At 39.4% G+C, this 19,827-nt stretch overlaps 1 protein-coding gene across 2 annotated transcripts in view; it reads right to left on the bottom strand.

Moving 5' to 3' along the window:
- The window catches only part of B3GLCT (beta 3-glucosyltransferase), a 125,769-nt gene that overhangs the window by 62,350 nt on the left and 43,592 nt on the right, over positions 1-19,827 (bottom strand). For both annotated transcript variants that reach the window (XM_045978237.1, XM_045978236.1), the window contains exons 5-7: positions 12,867-12,943; positions 12,307-12,418; positions 4,767-4,903 (exon numbers count right to left, since the gene is read on the bottom strand). In XM_045978237.1, the coding sequence (XP_045834193.1) occupies positions 4,767-4,903; positions 12,307-12,418; positions 12,867-12,943 (326 nt within the window). The remainder of the gene's footprint in view (positions 1-4,766; positions 4,904-12,306; positions 12,419-12,866; positions 12,944-19,827) is intronic.

Raw genomic sequence — 19,827 nt, 5'->3', positions numbered from 1 at the left:
AAGTGATGGTTACCTACACATCACGAAGGTCGCAATAAATCAGCCTCACTGTCACCCAGAGCCCAACCCAGCCACCTTACAAATGTGTTTCTAGTTCTAAAAGTGTGCAGGGCATTCACCTAATTCAAAAGGCAAGTCCCAAAAGTAGAAACTAGGTTTCACTTTTCTGTACAACAAGACAGTGCAAGAGTTTTCCAAATGTGAATTTCAGTAAGCAACAATGCCAAAAACAAACAAACCACAAAAACCAATTAAGTTCAGAAATTCCAATTACTTAAAGTATTTCCTCATTAAATATTCAGTTCCTGGCAAATATGACATTTGATATTCAGCTTTCCTATTTTTAGAATGCTAAGTCATGTCCCAATAACACAGCTCTAAAGACACAACAAGTAAGACTGGAAACTTGCAACAGTAGGGGGCCCCATCACCTCTATATTAGGAGAAGTTCCTAGCTGACTTTAACAGTCCCATCTGTGAGCTAGTCAGAGGAGCAAAATATTGGAGGAAATCTAGGTAAGTTTTACTGGTGGAAAAACAAAAGAATAAACCGGTAACATCAATCTTTTTGAAGATATCATGTTATTGGAAATTCCTCCAAAAATGCAAGTATGTTCTTTTATTGACACTATTGTTAGAAGATCACAAAGATGGATCACCAGGAAATGTTAGGTTGTGTTAATTCAAAACTCACTTATGTGGGATTGCTAGGGAAAATAATGTTTTTGGTAGGAAATGGTCTTAAAAAGTGTGTGTTGTTTAATGTTTTTAAGTAACTAGTTCTCCTGATGACCTGACCAGGAGAAATACTTAAGTAACTGTAAACAGTTGCCCTACCTACCCAGTGGGCCATGAAATTAAGGAAAGGAGGCAAAAGGAATCATCACTCCTGTAGGGGGCTCTGTAGACCTCCTACACAATACAGAACTTCCCCTTCCTTCTTTCTCAGAGACATCTAATTACTGAGCCCAATAAATGAGCTGCAGGGTCAGAATTAGTTTAATCCCAACCAAAGCACTGAAATTCCCTGCAATCATTAATGGTCAGAAGTTGACCCAACCTACTTCAATTAGATGATGTCCATCCAACTGCAGACTGAAGGTAAGCACTTATATTCCAACAGTTGGAGAGGTTCTCCACTGCTGAACATGAACGAACAAAAGCAAGTAGAGCTTCTGGCTTTGAATCACAAGAGGAACCAGATTTAAGATGAGCTGCAGCTGTATGTGGTTTCAGGAGGCTGTGTACTATGCATGAGAGAGAAGGAGAACCAGCATCCTCAATAACAGGGCTGAACTCCTACATTAACCAACACAGACCTCACCTTCCAATTACAGTTATAATATTTCCTTAATCTGACATGCTAACTCATATAGTCTCTAATAACAGTAGGAAATAGCACATTAGCTTTAGAACTGGGAAAAACCAACTGGGAAGATCAAATTTTGCAGCCAGTGGGGCTAAGTGATACTTTATGCTGGTGATAATACCAGTTTCTTGAAGAATATATAGAATCTCCCATTTTTAAATAGCTCTTGGCCATAACAGAGTTGCTATGCTAAATGGGTTACATTATTTTGTTTGATTACTTGTGTTCACCACAAGAAAAAGGATCTGCACTGCAACTTTTAAGTGGCTTACGGTATCAGGTCACCAGAATTTTGAATTTGGTACTCTGATAGACCCTCCATTTTCACTCTGTTTTGTTTTTGCTGGCAGGGGAAGGGTAGGAGCGGCACAGAGAAGACCACAGATAGTAATCAACTACAAACATCGTGCAGCTTGTTGGCAACCATTCAGTGTTAGGGAAGCAAAGGACACTGAATGCAGAAGGTCAGCTTGTGCCTTATCCCTCTATTTATGGGGCAACTGTTGGAAATTTTTGGAACGTGTACAAAAGATTAGTCTTTTGGCCCCAATTCCCTTATGGAGTCCCTTACATACCCTACTGCAGGAACATGAGGCCCTCAGTCATCTCCCACATCTCGGCAGAAAACATTGCTCGACCAGAGAGGGAGTAAATGGCACTTGTCAATAGGTGTTTCCAATGACTTCGTAAAGACTACAGAAGAGAATCAGGCACCAGTATGATGGCCATTACAGAAGGCCAAGTTATCCCTCACACAGCCCCCCCTTCAGATGAGTATCTTGGCTAGTGCGGAGCCTGCAGCCCCAGTTCACAAAGCCCCCCGCAGTTAGGTGCACGGTGAGCATGCGTTACAAACCAGAGCCATCAGAACCTGCCGGGGGGTGGGGGGGGCGGGTAGGAAAAGAATAAATGAAACAAGATGGGATTGGGAGGGAGACAAACCATAAGTGACTCTGAATCTCACAAAACAAACTGAGGGTTGCTCGGGGAGGGGGGTTAGGAGAGGGTGGTGGGGTTAGGGACATTGGGGAGGATATGTGCTATGGTGAGTGCTGTGAAGTGTGTAAACCTGGCGATTCACAGACCTGTACCCCTGGGGATAATAATACATTATATGTTTATAAAAAATTTTTAAAAATTAATAAAAAAAAAGTAAGTCGAAAGGAAAGCAATAATTAAGTTCTTATTACACCGAACTCAGTAAAAGGTGAATTGTCTCCAGCATCCAGGGACCTCCAAGGTCCTTGCTAGATGGGGATGGACAGAAGTGAAACTCTCTAAACTACAGGACTGGTCTCTGGGTGAGTGGCCTCCTGGATTGGGAGGGAAGGATGGAAAAGGGAGTTCTACTGGCTTCAGAGAGATGGTTATATTCCAGCTTGCTATACAGGGTCTTTGCAGGGTAGTGGGTTTCTCTTTAGCCTTGGGGGAAGAAGGTGGCATCTGTGCTCAAGAGTACTGCCCAGGACAAGTTACAGCTGTGCTTGGCCCTCTGTCAAAGGACCTGGGTCTCCAGGAAACAGAAGACAGACAGACTTAGGAAAAGCGTCTAACTCCCAACTCAGAGGAGCCATAGCCACTGGAACTTGTGTTCCAGTGTGTAGGGGAGTCAGTCCACATAATTCCAGGCTATGAAGCTAAGTACAGAGAGTGAGGACAGAGGGGAGGAAGGCTACCACCAGGTGAAGAATCTGAAAGGCACAGGGAAGAGCTCTGGGGCTGGGATGTGCCGTCCATAGCTATGGAGAGTCCAGACTGAACACAGGTAGCCAAACAGGGCCCAAACACCAGGCTGCTGGACACAGCGGCAAAAGAGTGTCCTGGGGGCTCACAGTCCCCAAGCTACAGCAAATCCAAACTTAATTCATTTGAGAGTAAAGATGACCCAGAACAGCTGAAGCAGAATTATCTTCTCCGCACTCCTGCTGAGAGCAGAGCCAGACAGTGCAGGGTAAGAAGGGAATGACAACTTTCTCTTCTCGTTCCCCTTCCCCTCCTACCCATCCCTTTCTGAGAACAGAGCAGGGAACATGTGTGGGCCCTCCTAGGCATGTCTGGCACAGGCTGGGGGCAGGGTATCTTTGCCCAGTATTCTCAGGACTGGTCATGGGTCACACATTTGAGTTGGAGATAACAGAATCCACTCTGGCCAGTTTAAGCACAAAGGACACTTATTAGTGCATACAGATGGCTCACGGAATGACTGGAAAGTCTGAATAAAGAGACTACAGGCTGAGATTCCAAGAACAACCTCCAACTGACACTACAGAGATGGGTTGCCGAGCAGCTATGGCCTCCGTCACCGTCAGGAAGCTACTGTCTCAGCTGCCAGCCTTCAAATGACCCCTCCTCTATCATGACCTCCCAAGCCAAACGGACCACAATGCACGGTCTCACTGTCTCCATCTCCGCAGGACTCCATTCCCAAAACAGATTTTACACAGTGCATCAACCTAATGGAGCCCACCTCACGGAGCTGCTGTCTAGTAGGAAGGAAGGCGATATAACACGGAGGTGGTGGTGTGGACCCTTTCTGGCTTCTCCATTGGGAAGGAGGGTCTTACACTGTAAAAACCTTCAAATGTCAAAAAGTGTTGGCCAGCCACGAAAACAAGGTACTACTATCTGGTCTAAAAAGCTTTCCAAGACTCAAAACCCTAGAAACAGCACACCTAGTGTGAGAAAAAACAACACCCTTGCATCTTTGAAGATACAAGGTGCACAACTGCTTTATCAACTTTCCATTCCCTAAAGAACAAAAACACATCAAAATTAATCTGAGGCACTTGAATTAAGAGCCTGTCAACAATCCTATTTCTCCTGAGTTACAACTTAATTATCTTTAGTTTTCACATTGAAAAAAGCATTACTGCAACTGCACACACAAACAGCTATAGGTACAGATGAGCACAGCTCGAGTGACTGTCCCTGCTGCCTGGCCCGTGTGAACGTGTGTACCCATGTACATAATTTGTCATCAACTCCCACCCCACTCCCACTCTCTGGGCACGTCACAGACCTGATTTCTTACTGACAATCAAAGTCATACCCATAGTTAACCAGATCCATGAAAACAGTAATAACACTGTGGATGCAGCATTCTCAGAGCACTTATGTGCCTTCCCTTAGGCTTACAATTTGTTATTCACCTTATTTTGCAGTTGAGGAAGAGGAAATAGAGAACAGATGAGTAATCAGTCTGAGGGGACAAGCACGTGACAGAGCAGAAGCAAGCCCCTCAAGTACTGGCATGTTCCAGGTCTTCCCACCCCATCACACACTGCCTCCAGTGCACAACTCACCTGAGATCAGTTACGGTACTCAGTGAAGTAAATGGTGATCTGAGCGCACACACACACACACATGCAGACACACACAAAGTCTAATAAATTCTTACTTGTTTACAAGTGGAATACTAAGGGCCCAGCCAGCAGCAAAGTCTGGATATTTAAAAATCGTAGGATTTTCAGAAAAGGCATAATGGTGAATTATTGTAGATTCTTCATCATGTAATGCTTTTCCTAAAAACCATTCCTGTTAAATAAAAATATAAAACATCATTTTCTTATAAAGAAGATGTAGTGTATATATACATATGTGTATGTGTATACATATATACATACATACATACAATGAAATATTACACAGCCATCAAAAAAGAATAAAATCTTACCATTTGCAACGACATAGATGGAACTAGAGGATATTATGCTAAGCAAAATAAATTAGAGAAAGACAATTATATGATCTCACTCATATGAGGAATCTGGATCAAAGGGGAAGGAAGAGAAAAATAAAATACGACAAAATCAGAGAAGGAGACAAACCACAAGTGACTCTTAATTATAGGAAACAAACTGAGGGTTTCTGGAGGGGAGAGGTTGGGGGAAAGAGTAACTGAGTGATGGGCATTAAGGAGGGCACGTGATGTGATGAGCACTGGGTGTTATAGAATACTAATGAATCACTGAACACTACCTCTGAAATTAATAACATACTATGTATTAATTAATTGAATTTAAATAAAGTAAAATGTATTTCAAATGTACATCCAAAAACTAAAAAATTAAAAATAAATAAAATGTCCTTTTCTTAAAAAGCCATTTCACATAAGACCCAAAACAAAGTCATATCACTAATTCTAGTTAATTAAGTATTCTGGGTGATACAGAATTAGCATAGATTATTATTTTCTAAAGAATTTTAACAAAAACATAATTAATGTTCTATGATAATGAACACGGCATAATCTTCACAAAGACAGTAATTTAGTATATCAACAGGATGAACAAGATGTTAGTCATTATGCCATAAACATATAAAAGTGGTATTTTACAGAAAATTCTGTATCAAAATACTATTAAGGTAAAGAAAACAGTGTTTTGGGGCGCCTGGGTGGCTCAGTGGGTTAAGCCTCTGCCTTCGGCTCAGGTAATGATCTCAGGGTCCTGGGATGGAGCCCCGCATCGGGGTCTCTGTTCAGCCAGGAGCCTACTTCCCCTCTGCCTGCCTCCTGCCTACTTGTCAAATAAATAAATAAAATCTTAAAATAAATAAATAAAAATAAAGACAAGAAAACAGTGTTCCTTTATGCCCTACTGAGGTTTTCAAAGAAGAATCTAAAAAATTCCTTCCAGAATTAGTGCCTATTTTATTCATTTATTCATTCACTCGATTAACATTTATTATTATTATTATTATTATCATCATCAATTAACATTTGTCATTTTTTCCATACCAGGTGGGAACACAGCTTACATAATAGTGGGGAAACAGAAAATAAGTAAAGTAGGGTCAGATGGCGACTGCAGTGTAGTAGGATGAAAATAAAACAGAGCGCCTGGGGACTTCCCTGGAAAGAGAGAAAAACCTCTCATGAGCTAACAACTGAATTAAGAATAAGTAATACCAAGGGGCCAGCTATGCACAAATCTAGGGAAGAACAATCAAGACAGTTACTACCAAGTCCCATGGTGAGAACAAGCTTGATGCATTTGATGAAAAAGGAAGTCCAGTGTGCTAGAATATACCGGGTAGGGGGAAATGGTATGAAAGAAATGGTATGAAAGGCAGGAGACAGCTCAGGGTGGATTTCAGATGACAGCGGGAAGCAATGCAGACTTACTCCAAGTGTAGTCTAAGGCTTCCACTTCCAGCCACAACACATCTCCCACTGAGAACAAAAGTGAATGCTGGAGAAAATGCTTAAACCAAATAATTGAGGGCCTCAGAAAACAAAGACAGAGAGTAGATGAGGGCGAACATTCAAGAGAGAAGGGAAGCCTATTCACAGGAACCCTGTAGTCACCTTTTACCCCTCAAGGCTTTTGCCCATAACAGAGAATGGCACACAACAGAAAGCAGCCGCTGGAACCCTGCAGCCTTGCCGGACTAAGAAAGGGATTGGAGCTGGAGGCTGCCAAGAAGGTAGAGATTTAAGCAGATCCAGAAAAGTGAGCCCCAAATTCCGCATGTGATTTCCCTTCAACTCCTATGTTGAAAAAAAAAAAAAAGGAAGGAAGGAAGGAAGGAAGAAAAACAAGAAAAGAACCAAGAGCTAAGTGTAAAGTAGAAGTAAAGAGGTTAATTGCCGACCAAAGGCTCCAGCCGTGGTGCTGGGGAGCCCAAGGCCCAGGTGCAGGGTCTGCTGGAAGAAAGGGGTCTAGAAGGGCGGGCAGTCTGTAAACCAAACCAGGTGTACAAACCAGAAGAATTATAAATCCTCCTGTACATAGGGATATCATCCACAGCCTCTTTGATTTTTCACACAAAATATCTGGAATTTAGTGAAAAATTACCAGGCATGCCAAGAAACAGCACCAGAACAAAAACAAAGAGAAAAATGAGAAATAGAGATGCACAGATAAGTCAAATACTGCAGTTATCAAAAAAAAAATAAGTATTGTTCATATATTTAAGGAAATGGATGAAAAGATGAAGAATTTTACCAAAAAGCTAGAATAATAAACAGAAGTCAGATGGAAATTCTAAAACGGACCAATGCAATAATTGAAGTCAGGAATCCAAGAGGATATTAGACAAAAGAGAAGGGAGGATCAGCGACCTGGAAGGTAGTAAGTCAATAAAAAAATAGTTTGATGCACAAAAAAGAAAATAAAAGGAAGAAAATACAGAAAAGAGAATAAAAGCAATATGAGAAACAGTGAGAAAGTCCAAAACACACGAAATTGGAAGGCCAGAATAGGAAGAGAAAGAGAATGGAACTGAATCAATATTTGAAGAAACAGAGTCTTAGAATCTTCTGAAACTAACAAAAGTCATCAAGCCATAGATTCAAGAAGTCCTATAAACACCGGTGAAGTACTAAGGAAACCACACAGAGGCATATGTTGGTTGAAAAGACCAAAGTTAGAGAAAACCTTAAGAGTAGCTCGAGGGGAGATGGGTTAGGGTTAGGAACTAAAACATACAGTTGAATTTTCAATGGAAACAACAGGATGAAAAAGACAATGGAACAACATCTTTCCCGTGATAGAAGAAAATCACTGCCAACCTAAAATGCTGAATCTAGTGAAACTATCTGAACTGCAGTGGGAAATCAGTGGGAATTTCTGAACAGGTAAGTGATATGATCTGAATTACCAAGAGGCTAGGTTATTAGGATGGCAAGAGTAGAAAACAAGAGACCAGCAAGGAGACTCTAATAATTGTCAAGGCAAGATATGATGGTAGCCTAGACCAGAGTAGCAGTTTTAAACATGGAGAGAGGATGGAAGATAATGTATTTTGGAAGTAGTCTCAGTGGGATATGCCAACATAAGGTTGAGGGAAAAGGAGGAATCAGTCATGAGTCCTAGGTTGTTTTTTTTTTATGAGTCACTGAATAGACAATAATGCCATTTCTGGATGAGGAAGACTGAAGATGGGAGAGGTTTAAAAAGAGGCATTAAGAGGGGCGCCTGGGTAGCTCAGTGGGTTAAGGCCTCTGCCTTCAGCTCAGATCATGATCCCAGGGTCCTGGGATTGAGCCCCGCATCGGGCTCTCTGCCCAGTGGGGAGCCTTCTCCCCGCCCCCACCCGCCTGCCTCTCTGTCTACTTGTGATCTCTATCTGTCAAATAAATAAATAAAATCTTTTTTTTAAAAAAGGGCATTAAGGGGCGCCTGGGTGGCTCCGGTTAAGCCTCTGCCTTCGGCTCAGGTCATGATCCCAGGGTCCTGGGATTGAGCCCCGCATCGGGCTCTCTGCTCAGAAGGGATTCTGCTTCTTCCTCTCTCTCTGCCTGCCTCTCTGCCTACTTGTGATCTCCATCTGTCAAATAAATAAATAAAATCTTTAAAAAAAAGGGGGGGGGCATTAAGAGTTCAGTTTTGCATATGTTGAATTTGAGGTTCCAATTAGACAAGCAGGGGTATTCAGTAGGGAGTTACAGGAGCAGGGAGCACATGGCTCATTCCCTCGGTTCCTTCATACTCTGCTCAAAAGTGACCTGATACCCTATGTACAAGAGTAAGCCCACCCCCAATCTATCCCTTATCCCTCTCATTCTGCTTTCTTGTTCTCCATAGCTCTTACTACCACTGGCCACATTGTTTGCATTTTTGCTCCTTGCCTATCTCTCCTGCCACAAGAACACCCCACCCCTCGGCAGGGAAACCATCCATTTCGCTCACTGCTCTATCTTCTTAAGAAGACTTAACACGGAATAAGTGCTTACTACTTTTGTTAAATGAATAGAGCAAGCCCAAGAGAGCTTCAAATGGAAACCACCCTGTTAGAGAAACTAATTTTAATCAAGCACCCTAAATTCTAAATGTTTTGCACATTTTCTCCATTATCCGGCCATCCCCACCTCACTCCCTGCTCCAGAAAACAAAAGCGGGAGGGACACCATATTATGTCTTCTGCTTGTGGCTGTGTCCCAGATACCTCCCAAACACTTGGTTTTGGTCAATTCAGCAACAGATCTTAACTGAACATGTGTGGAACCCATTAACATAACTGTGTGCTTGGCCTTTGAAGCTGCGTCACGATTTTCTTGACATTTTATGGATATTTTAAATCATCACTGGGCAAGAGGGATAACTGTAAGGTATATGGTTTTGGCTTAAGATAGAAATTCAAGATCTCATAAAAAAAATCAATGACATAGGACTTTCTCAAACTGTTACACATTACTTGATATGAAAATCATCACATGTAACATACCACATCAATATAGCTTGTTTAAAGAAAATAAAATAATACTTCAGGAGATTTTCAGTACCTTTCTCACTAATCTTTCACTGTTAGAATTTCCTGCTGCAAACACAATTTTATGCAAAACATGTTTCTGTGTTTTAACTTCTAATGGCAGTGTCTGGCTATGATCAAGTGAATAAGATTGTTACCATATAAACTAAGGGAGAAATTTATACAGAATCTGTGGAAAGAAGCACTCCCCCTTCCTTAACAATTTTCTTAATAGTTTCACAGTAAAGACAATTATAATAAAGATAAGCTGTAAAATAACAATTCAGACAATGTTCCATTAGTATCTTAGAATTACTCTTTACCAGAACCCGCGCTTCACATCTATTAAAAAAAAATCAAGACATTTCAGCAAATGCACACTCATATTAAAAGCATACAGTAGGAAAAAAAGACTCCAGCAAGATATGGAAACTTCTAGAACTCACCTAGAAAGGCAATTTTAAAAAGATTATTTTAATAAAATTTAAGTTTTCCATTTAAAATACTGTATAACAGTGTAAATTTACATAAGAATGACAGAAAGATACTGAAGGATAAAACATCAGAATAAAAAAAAACTGATGCTCTAACATAATACATAATTATTATTTTAATATAGTTTATTTGTAACACTATCAAAGCCAGTTTTGCTTTTTTCTAAAATTTCAAATGGTAGGGGAAAAAAGGCACACTGGTTTGAGCTAACTTGAACATTACATAATCTTTATATCCTAATGCTAGTTTCAAAAGAAATAAAGCATCCTAGATTTTTTTAAAAGGCTGAGTTCAGGAAGAGGAGAGGGGGAAAACCTCTCATTTTACCTCTATTCTGTACTTGCTTTTCATGAACTTGCTTTGAACTTTTAAATTTATCATTCCAATTTTCATTAAAAAGCACAGTGAGTCACCATCTTCTGCAAAGAATTAGAGTCACGGATAATGGAAAAATAATCTCCAGGTGAAATGAACACTAGGAGGAGATTAAAACTCCTACATTCTAAAAAGGATTTGGGAGTTTTTCTCAAGTCAAAAGGAAACGTAACAGCCTAACAGATGTTTTACACAAAACATGGTCAAAGTACATAGATGCTGGTTAGTATCATCTGAAAAGACGGGATAAGACACATCTATAATTCTTCTCTCCTTTGAAGGATTTTTCTTTTTAACCTAACAACCTTCTCATTCAATTATATCTGTATCTTTCCAGAAAGCAAAGGCATAAAGAGAAATCATAATGGACCCTTGCAGTTTTTAAAGAACATTGAAACCCACGGCTTTGTTAAGGTAACAGACTTTCCAGTGTTTGAGAATGATCACTGTTGCCCAACATTATTCTTACATCAGTAAATGAAGCAGGCACCCAGGAGCCACTTTTCCTTCTCCACGTTCTCATTAAATATGATTTAGTTCTGGAGTGGTACCAGAATAGGGGTGGGACAGGTGTCTAGTGGTACCTGAAAGGCCCCAATTTTCCTTATTCTAAGTTTAAAGGATTCCATATAGTGATCTGGGTATAACCTGGACTTCTCCAAGAGAAATGAATAGGCTGATTACTCTCGACTTATCTCCTAGGCATTCTCCTGAGACGGGACATAGCCCAGCAGGAAAGCAGACGTTGCAGAGTCAGTAACTGACATTACTGACAGTAACTGACATTAACCCATCAATCACAGATACTCACTGACCATGTATTAAGTGTTCAACACTCTGCTCAGTGCTAGGGACTTAGAAATAAACAAGATCCAACTGCTACATCATATCTGCCCAAAATAAAATAAAAAAATATGAAAGATAAGGATACAGAAAGTAGCAGTGGATTTTTTTTTTTTTTTTAGCATTAGATTTCTAACACGAGAAGCACCCCTTCTTATCTCCAGACCTTCCCAGATTTTATTCCTTCTGCTTAAAATACTCTCTCCTATTAACTCTTACTCATCCTACAGGACTCAGATTAAAGGTCACCTCCTGTCCTGACTCTTGGAGATTAGATCTGATGCCCTGCTCTGGGCTTCTGACAGTACCCTATATTTCCCTTACTCTAAGACCTCTCACTCTTCATTGCTTCCCAAATGGTCTGTTTTCTCCTGCCATTCTTTATCATCCATGTCTTCAAGATCCTCGTCTGTCTGTCCTAGCCCCTGCTATCATAGTCCTTAATGCACAGGTGGCAACCAAGAAATACTACTCATCTAAAATAATATGTGCTCATTGTTGACAAAGAGAAATAAGCAATTTAAACTTATTTCTTAACTCTGGGTTATAGCTTTTTAACTCTCTGAAACTGCTAACACATATAAATAGATTTTGTCCTTTAAAAATGGTTCACTATAAGTTCTATCCCTCCAAAAGCTATAAAAACTTCAAAAAGAATTATTTGAATGTTACTTCTAAATATTCAACTATTATTTCATTCTTTTTTATTTTAAATTAAGTGTTCTCATTAGTTTGGAAAACCTCTCAATTAAAATTAAATCTTCTTTTTTTTTTTTAAAGATTTTATTTATTTATTTGACAGAGAGAGAGAGATCACAAGTAGGCAGAGAGGCAGGCAGAGAGAGAGGAGGAAGCAGGCTCCCTGCGGAGCAGAGAGCCCGATGCGGGACTTGATCCCAGGACCCTGAGATCATGACCCGAGCCGAAGGCAGCGGCTCAATCCACTGAGCCACCCAGGCGCCCCTAAAATTAAATCTTCTTTTAAGCATTTCCCCCAGTTAGATAAATTCTGGTATTAAAATTGTATTCACCTTTGATGGGTCATATCTTCTGAGTGTTTCTAAGAGTTCTGGAATTTGTATTCTTGTCTCCTCTTCACAGAAGAAAATCCATGATGAATTTCTGCTATATGTTACAGAAAAACTGACAAAGAGAAATAGGTTATAGTAAACACTTCTATAAAATGAGTTTATAATAAGGTTTAAAACTAATAAGCAAGAAATGGATGAAAGACATATAAAATGGCTAGAAATCTAGATTTTTCCCCTACATTTTTCTTCAATGTATAATTTTAGCTTCTGGGAAAGCCAGATACTAATGGTTTATAAAATAGCTAGAGTTCTTAAAGTTACTTCTCTCCATAACACCACCAGTCCAGAAGGTAATATCCAAAGATATATATCAAATATGTTGACATATTAGCTTTCAAGAAAGCAACATATTTAAAAAACAGAAGCCATTCATGATTAAAAGAATCAAGAAATTTGGGTAATACAGTAGTCATAAGAAATAGAGTTCAAATTTACTTTCCTTATTGACTCTTAGTAAGAAAAGTAGGGAGCGTAGAAGTGGTCAGGTAAATTAAACATACTGTGGTAACAATGGAAGTATGGTCCATGCACCTTCCTGCTTAGACAGCTGATGAAGAAGAAGGACTCTGGGGAGATCCTAAAGAAACATTATCAAAGAGGAGAAATAAATAAAAACACAATATGATCCAATTAAAAAAAAAGACTCAATTTTTAAATGCAGGTATTTTCAGAAACCTGACATTTTACTCTCCTACCTACTCTCCTTTTTCTTCTCCTCAGGAGTTACCAGAAATGAGAGATAGTGGCTGAATCCACAAACCTCTTTATCACCCACGCATAGAAAAATGCTGAGGACTCCAAGAAGGGAGTCCTTCTTGGATGAAGGACTCCTCCAAGAAGCTGACCTGGAATTTGCAGATTTGCAAAGGTGACCAGAAGGGATGAGCACAGAAGCAGTCAAGGATGACACAAAGGCATAGAAATAGCTTTCACTATACATCCACAGGTAGCAGATGGAAAATAAAACACGTCAGCTAAACAAGAGGATGTATATAATATCCAATTTATCTCATGTAAAAAAAAAAATTCGAGTGCCCTTAAAAAACTAAAACACCATAGTAATGAACAGTTTGGGGTCTAAATACTAGAATTGTAACCCTTAGGTACTCAGACAATGATAGTAATAATAGACTCTGAAAATTTACAAGCATAGGAGGAACTAAGATTCAGAAACAAGACACACCTATGGTTAAATAAATATCCATACACATACACAGAGAAAGAGAGAGATTAATACATTTAAGGCTATGAATGTTAGCTTTGAAGTAAAGCACTATTCCATATATTCCACATTATTACAAGCTCTGAGTCAGATATAAAATAATATGCTTGAATACCACCCTCTCAACAAACTTTAGTATATTCTGTGTTTTATTTGCTTTCTTGGTAACTGTTGCAGACAAAACACATTAAGAATAAGTGTGTCAATATTCAAACTATTACTAAACTAATGTAGATTCCACACCTGCCTTTAAGTTCATATAAGTTCACTATTTCAGGAGAATGGTTTTCAATGTAAATCTTTGGAACTCACTATCAAATAAAGTCTCATTTCTTTATTTTATGTAGTATTTAACTTTCATGTACAAATAAGAAAAGCAAGGACAGTAATCAAAGGTTAAATCAGATGAGCAATATGACATGTCAGAGAGAAAAAACCAGCTGGATGGCTGAATTAACAGTTAGTTACTTAGTATACTCAATATAATTCTGGGCTTTCCTGCTGTTGATTATGAATTATGCAGTAATGTCCATTGACTTTTAAGAAATGGCTATATACAGGGGCGCCTGGGTGCCTCAGAGGGTTAAAGGCTCTGCCTTCGGCTCTGGTCATGATCCCAGAGTCCTGGGATTGAGTCCCACGTCGGGCTCTCTCCTTGGCGGGGAGGCTGCTTCCTCCTCTCTCTCTCTCTGCCTGCCTCTCTGCCTACTTGTGATCTCTCTCTGTCGAATAAATAAATAAAATCTTAAAAAAAAAAAAGAAATAGCTATATACATATGCTATATACATACATAGATACATGTATAATCATGAGGAATTATATAAGAATAAAAATCATGTGTGTGCTAGGATAAATGAGGCAGAAGAAAGAATTAGTGATATAGAAGACCAAATGACAGAGAATAAGGAAGCCGAGCAAAAGAGGGACAAACAGCTACTGGACCATGAGGGGAGAATTCGAGAGATAAGTGGCACCATAAGACGAAACAACATTAGAATAATTGGGATTCCAGAAGAAGAAGAAACAGAGAGGGGAGCAGAAGGTCTATTGGAGAGAAACATTGGAGAGAATTTCCCTAATATGGCAAAGGGAACAAGCATCAAAATCCAGGAGATGCAGAGAACCCCCCTCAAAGTCAACAAGAATAGGTCCACACCCCGTCACCTAACAGTAAAATTTACAAGTCTTAGTGACAAAGAGAAAATCCTGAAAGCAGCCCGAGAAAAGAAGTCTGTAACATACAATGGTAAAAATATTAGATTGGCGGCAGACTTATCCACAGAGACCTGGCAGGCCAGGAAGAGCTGGCATGATATATTCAGAGCACTCAACGAGAAAAACATGCAGCCAAGAATACTCTATCCAGCTAGGCTATCATTGAAAATAGAAGGAGAGATAAAAAGCTTCCAGGACAAACAAAAACTGAAAGAATTTGCAAACACCAAACCAGCTCTACAGGAAATATTGAAAGGGGTCCTCTAAGCAAAGAGAGAGCCTAAAAGTAGTAGATCAGAAAGGTACAGAGACAATATACAGTAACAGTCACCTTACAGGCTAATAATGGCACTAAATTCATATCTCTCAATAGTTACCCTGAATGTTAATGGGCTAAATGCCCCAATCAAAAGACACAGGGTATCAGAATGGATAAAAAAACAAAACCCATCAGTATGTTGCCTACAAGAAACTCATTTTAGACGCGAAGACACCTCCAGATTTAAAGTGAGGGGGTGGAAAACAATTTACCATGCTAATGGGCATCAGAAGAAAGCTGGGGTGGCAATCCTTATATCAATTAGATTTCAAGCCAAAGACTATAATAAGAGATGAGGAAGGACACTATATCCTACTCAAAGTGTCTGTCCAACAAGAGGATCTAACAATTTTAAATATCTATGCCCCTAACGTGGGAGCAGCCAACTATATCAACCAATTAATAACAAAATCAAAGAAACACATCAATAAGAATACAATAATAGTAGGGGACTTTAACACTCCCCTCACTGAAATGGACAGATCATCCAAGCAAAAGATCAACAAGGAAATAAAGGCCTTAAATGACACACTGGACCAGATGGACATCACAGATCTATTCAGAACATTTCATCCCAAAGCAACAGAATACACATTCTTCTCTAGTGCACATGGAACCTTCTCCAGAATAGATCACATCCTGGGTCACAAATCAGGTCTCAACCGCTATCAAAAGATTAGGATTATTCCCTGCATATTTTCAGACCACAATGCTCTGAAGCTAGAACTCAATCACAAGAGGAAAGCTGGAAAGAACCCAAATACATGGAGACTAAACAGCATCCTTCTAAAGAATGAATGGGTTAACCAGGAAATTAAAGAAGAATTGAAAAAATTCATGGAAACAAATGATAATGAAAACACAACAGTTCAAAATCTGTGAGACACAGCAAAGGCAGTCCTGAGAGGAAAATATATAGTGGTACAAGCCTTTCTCAAGAAACAAGAAAGGTCTCAAGTACACAACCTAACCCTACATGTAAAGGAGCTGGAGAAAGAACAAGAAAGAAACCCTAAACCCAGCAGGAGAAGAGAAATCATAAAGATCAGAGCAGAAATCAATGAAATAGAAACCAAAAAAAAACAATAGAACAAATCAATGAAACTAGGAGCTGGTTCTTTGAAAGAATCAATAAGATTGATAAACCCCTGGCCAGACTCATCAAAAAGAAAAGAGAAAGGACCCAAATCAATAAAATCATGAATGAAAGAGGAGCGATCACAACTAACACCAAAGAAATACAGACAATTATAAGAACATACTATGAGCAACTCTACGCCAACAAATTGGACAATCTGGAAGAAATGGATGCATTCCTAGAGACATATAAACTACCACAACTGAACCAGGAAGAAATAGAAAACCTGAACAGGCCCATAACCAGTAAGGAGATTGAAACAGTCATCAAAAATCTCCAAACAAACAAAAGCCCAGGGCCAGACGGCTTCCCAGGGGAATTCTACCAAACATTTAAAGAAGAACAAATTCCTATTCTCCTGAAACTGTTCCAAAAAATAGAAATGGAAGGAAAACTTCCAAACTCATTTTATGAGGCCAGCATCACCTTGATCCCAAAACCAGAAAAGGATCCCACCAAAAAAGAGAACTACAGACCAATATCCTTGATGAACACAGACGCAAAAATTCTCGCCAAAATACTAGCCAATAGGATTCAACAGTACATTAAAAGGATTATTCAGCACGATCAAGTGGGATTTATTCCAGGGCTGCAGGGTTGGTTCAACATCCGCAAATCAATCAATGTGATAGAACACATTAATAAAAGAAAGAACAAGAACCATATGATACTCTCAATAGATGCTGAAAAAGCATTTGACAAAGTACAGCATCCCTTCCTGATCAAAACTCTTCAAAGTGTGGGGATAGAGGGCACATACCTCAATATTATCAAAGCCATCTATGAAAAACCCACCGCAAATATCATTCTCAATGGAGAAAAACTGAAAGCTTTTCCGTTAAGGTCAGGAACACGGCAGGGATGTCCATTATCACCACTGCTATTCAACATAGTACTAGAAGTCCTAGCCTCAGCAATCAGACAACAAAAAGAAATTAAAGGCATCCAAATTGGTAAAGAAGAAGTCAAACTATCACTCTTCGCAGATGATATGATACTATATGTGGAAAACCCAAAAGACTCCACTCCAAAACTGCTAGAACTTGTCCAGGAATTCAGTAAAGTGTCAGGATATAAAATCAATGCACAGAAATCAGTTGCATTTCTGTACACCAACAACAAGACTGAAGAAAGAGAAATTAAGGAGTCAATCCCATTTACAATTGTACCCAAAACTATAAGATACCTAGGAATAAACCTAACCAAAGAGACTAAGAATCTATACACAGAAAATTATAAAGTACTCATGAAAGAAATTGAGGAAGACACAAAAAAATGGAAAAATGTTCCATGCTCCTGGATTGGAAGAATAAATATTGTGAAAATGTCTATGCTACCTAAAGCAATCTACACATTTAATGCAATCCCTATCAAAATACCATCCATTTTTTTCAAAGAAATGGAACAAATAATCCTAAAATTTATATGGAACCAGAAAAGACCTCGAATAGCCAAAGGAATATTGAAAAAGAAAGCCAAAGTTGGTGGCATCACAATTCCGGACTTCAAGCTCTATTACAAAGCTGTCATCATCAAGACAGCATGGTACTGGCACAAAAACAGACACATAGATCAGTGGAACAGAATAGAGAGCCCAGAAATAGACCCTCAACTCTATGGTCAACTAATCTTCGACAAAGCAGGAAAGAATGTCCAATGGAAAAAAGACAGCCTCTTCAGTAAATGGTGCTGGAAAAATTGGACAGCCACATGCAGAAAAATGAAATTGGACCACTTCCTTACACCACACACGAAAATAGACTCCAAATGGATGAAAGACCTCAATGTGAGAAAGGAATCCATCAAAATCCTTGAGGAGAACGCAGGCAGCAACCTCTTCGACCTCAGCCGCAGCAACATCTTCCTAGGAACAACGGCAAAGGCAAGGGAAGCAAGGGCAAAAATGAACTATTGGGATTTCATCAAGATCAAAAGCTTTTGCACAGCAAAGGAAACAGTTCACAAAACCAAAAGACAACTGACAGAATGGGAGAAGATATTTGCAAACGACATATCAGATAAAGGGCTAGTATCCAAAATCTATAAGGAACTTAGCAAACTCAACACCCAAAGAACAAACAATCCAATCAAGAAATGGGCAGAGGACATGAACAGACATTTCTGCAAAGAAGACATCCAGATGGCCAACAGACACATGAAAAAGTGCTCCACGTCACTCGGCATCAGGGAAATACAAATCAAAACCACAATGAGATATCACCTCACACCAGTCAGAATGGCTAAAATTAACAAGTCAGGAAATGACAGATGCTGGAGAGGATGTGGAGAAAGGGGAACCCTCCTCCACTGTTGGTGGGAATGCAAGCTGGTGCAACCACTCTGGAAAACAGCATGGAGGTTCCTCAAAATGTTGAAAATAGAACTACCCTATGACCCAGCAATTGCACTACTGGGTATTTACCCTAAAGATACAGACGTAGTGATCCGAAGGGGCACGTGTACCCGAATGTTTATAGCAGCAATGTCTACAATAGCCAAACTATGGAAAGAACCTAGATGTCCATCAACAGATGAATGGATAAAGAAGATGTGGTATATATACACAATGGAATACTATGCAGCCATCAAAAGAAATGAAATCATGCCATTTGCGACGACGTGGATGGAACTAGAGCGTATCATGCTTAGTGAAATAAGTCAATCGGAGAAAGACAACTATCATATGATCTCCCTGAAAAGAGGACATGGAGAAGCAACATGGGGGGGTAGGGGGATAGGAGAAGAATAAATGAAACAAGATGGGATTGGGAGGGAGACAAACCATAAATGACTCTTAATCTCACAAAACAAACTGGGGGTTGCTGGGGGGAGGTGGGATTGGGAGAGGGGGAGGGGGCTATGGACATTGGGGAGGGTAAGTGCTATCGTGAGTGCTGTGAAGTGTGTAAACCTGGCGATTCACAGACCTGTACCCCTGGGGATAAAAATACATTATATGTTTATTAAAAAAAAAAAAAATTTGGAAGGGGAGGCGAACCATAAGAGACTATGGACTCTGAAAAACAACCTGAGGGTTTTGAAGGGTCAGGGGTGGGAGGTTGGGGGAACAGGTGGTGGGTAATGGGGAGGGCACGTTTTGCATGGAGCACTGGGTGTTGTGCAAAAAGAATGAATACTGTTACGCTGAAAAAATAAATAAAATGGAAAAAAAAAGTACATAAAAAAAATTAACAAAAAAAAATCCTGTGTGAAGAAAACTAATAAATTAATAGTTGAATAAAACTTTGCTATATTTAAAAAAACTTTGCTATATTTTATATATATATATAATTATGGTATGCTAATATGACTAGCTAGAAAAGAAACAGCAAATACTTTAAAAGGTTTTATAAGAAAATAGGTAGGGGCTCCTGGGTGGTTCAGTCTGTTGAGCATCTGACTCTTGGATCTCAGCTCAGGTCTTGATCTCAGGGTTGTGAATTCGAGCCCTATAATGGGGTCCATGCTGGGTGCTAGGCATGGAGACTACTTAAAAAAAAAAAAAAAAAAGACTTATTATGTAGCAATTGAAAGTATAATAATGAAGACTTTGAAACCATGGAACT

Source organism: Meles meles, chromosome 14 (genome assembly GCF_922984935.1).
Source record: "Meles meles chromosome 14, mMelMel3.1 paternal haplotype, whole genome shotgun sequence".
Classification (NCBI taxonomy): Eukaryota; Metazoa; Chordata; class Mammalia; order Carnivora; family Mustelidae; genus Meles; species Meles meles.
Note: the sequence above shows the minus strand (reverse complement) of the source record. Positions and strands in the feature narration are given on the sequence as shown.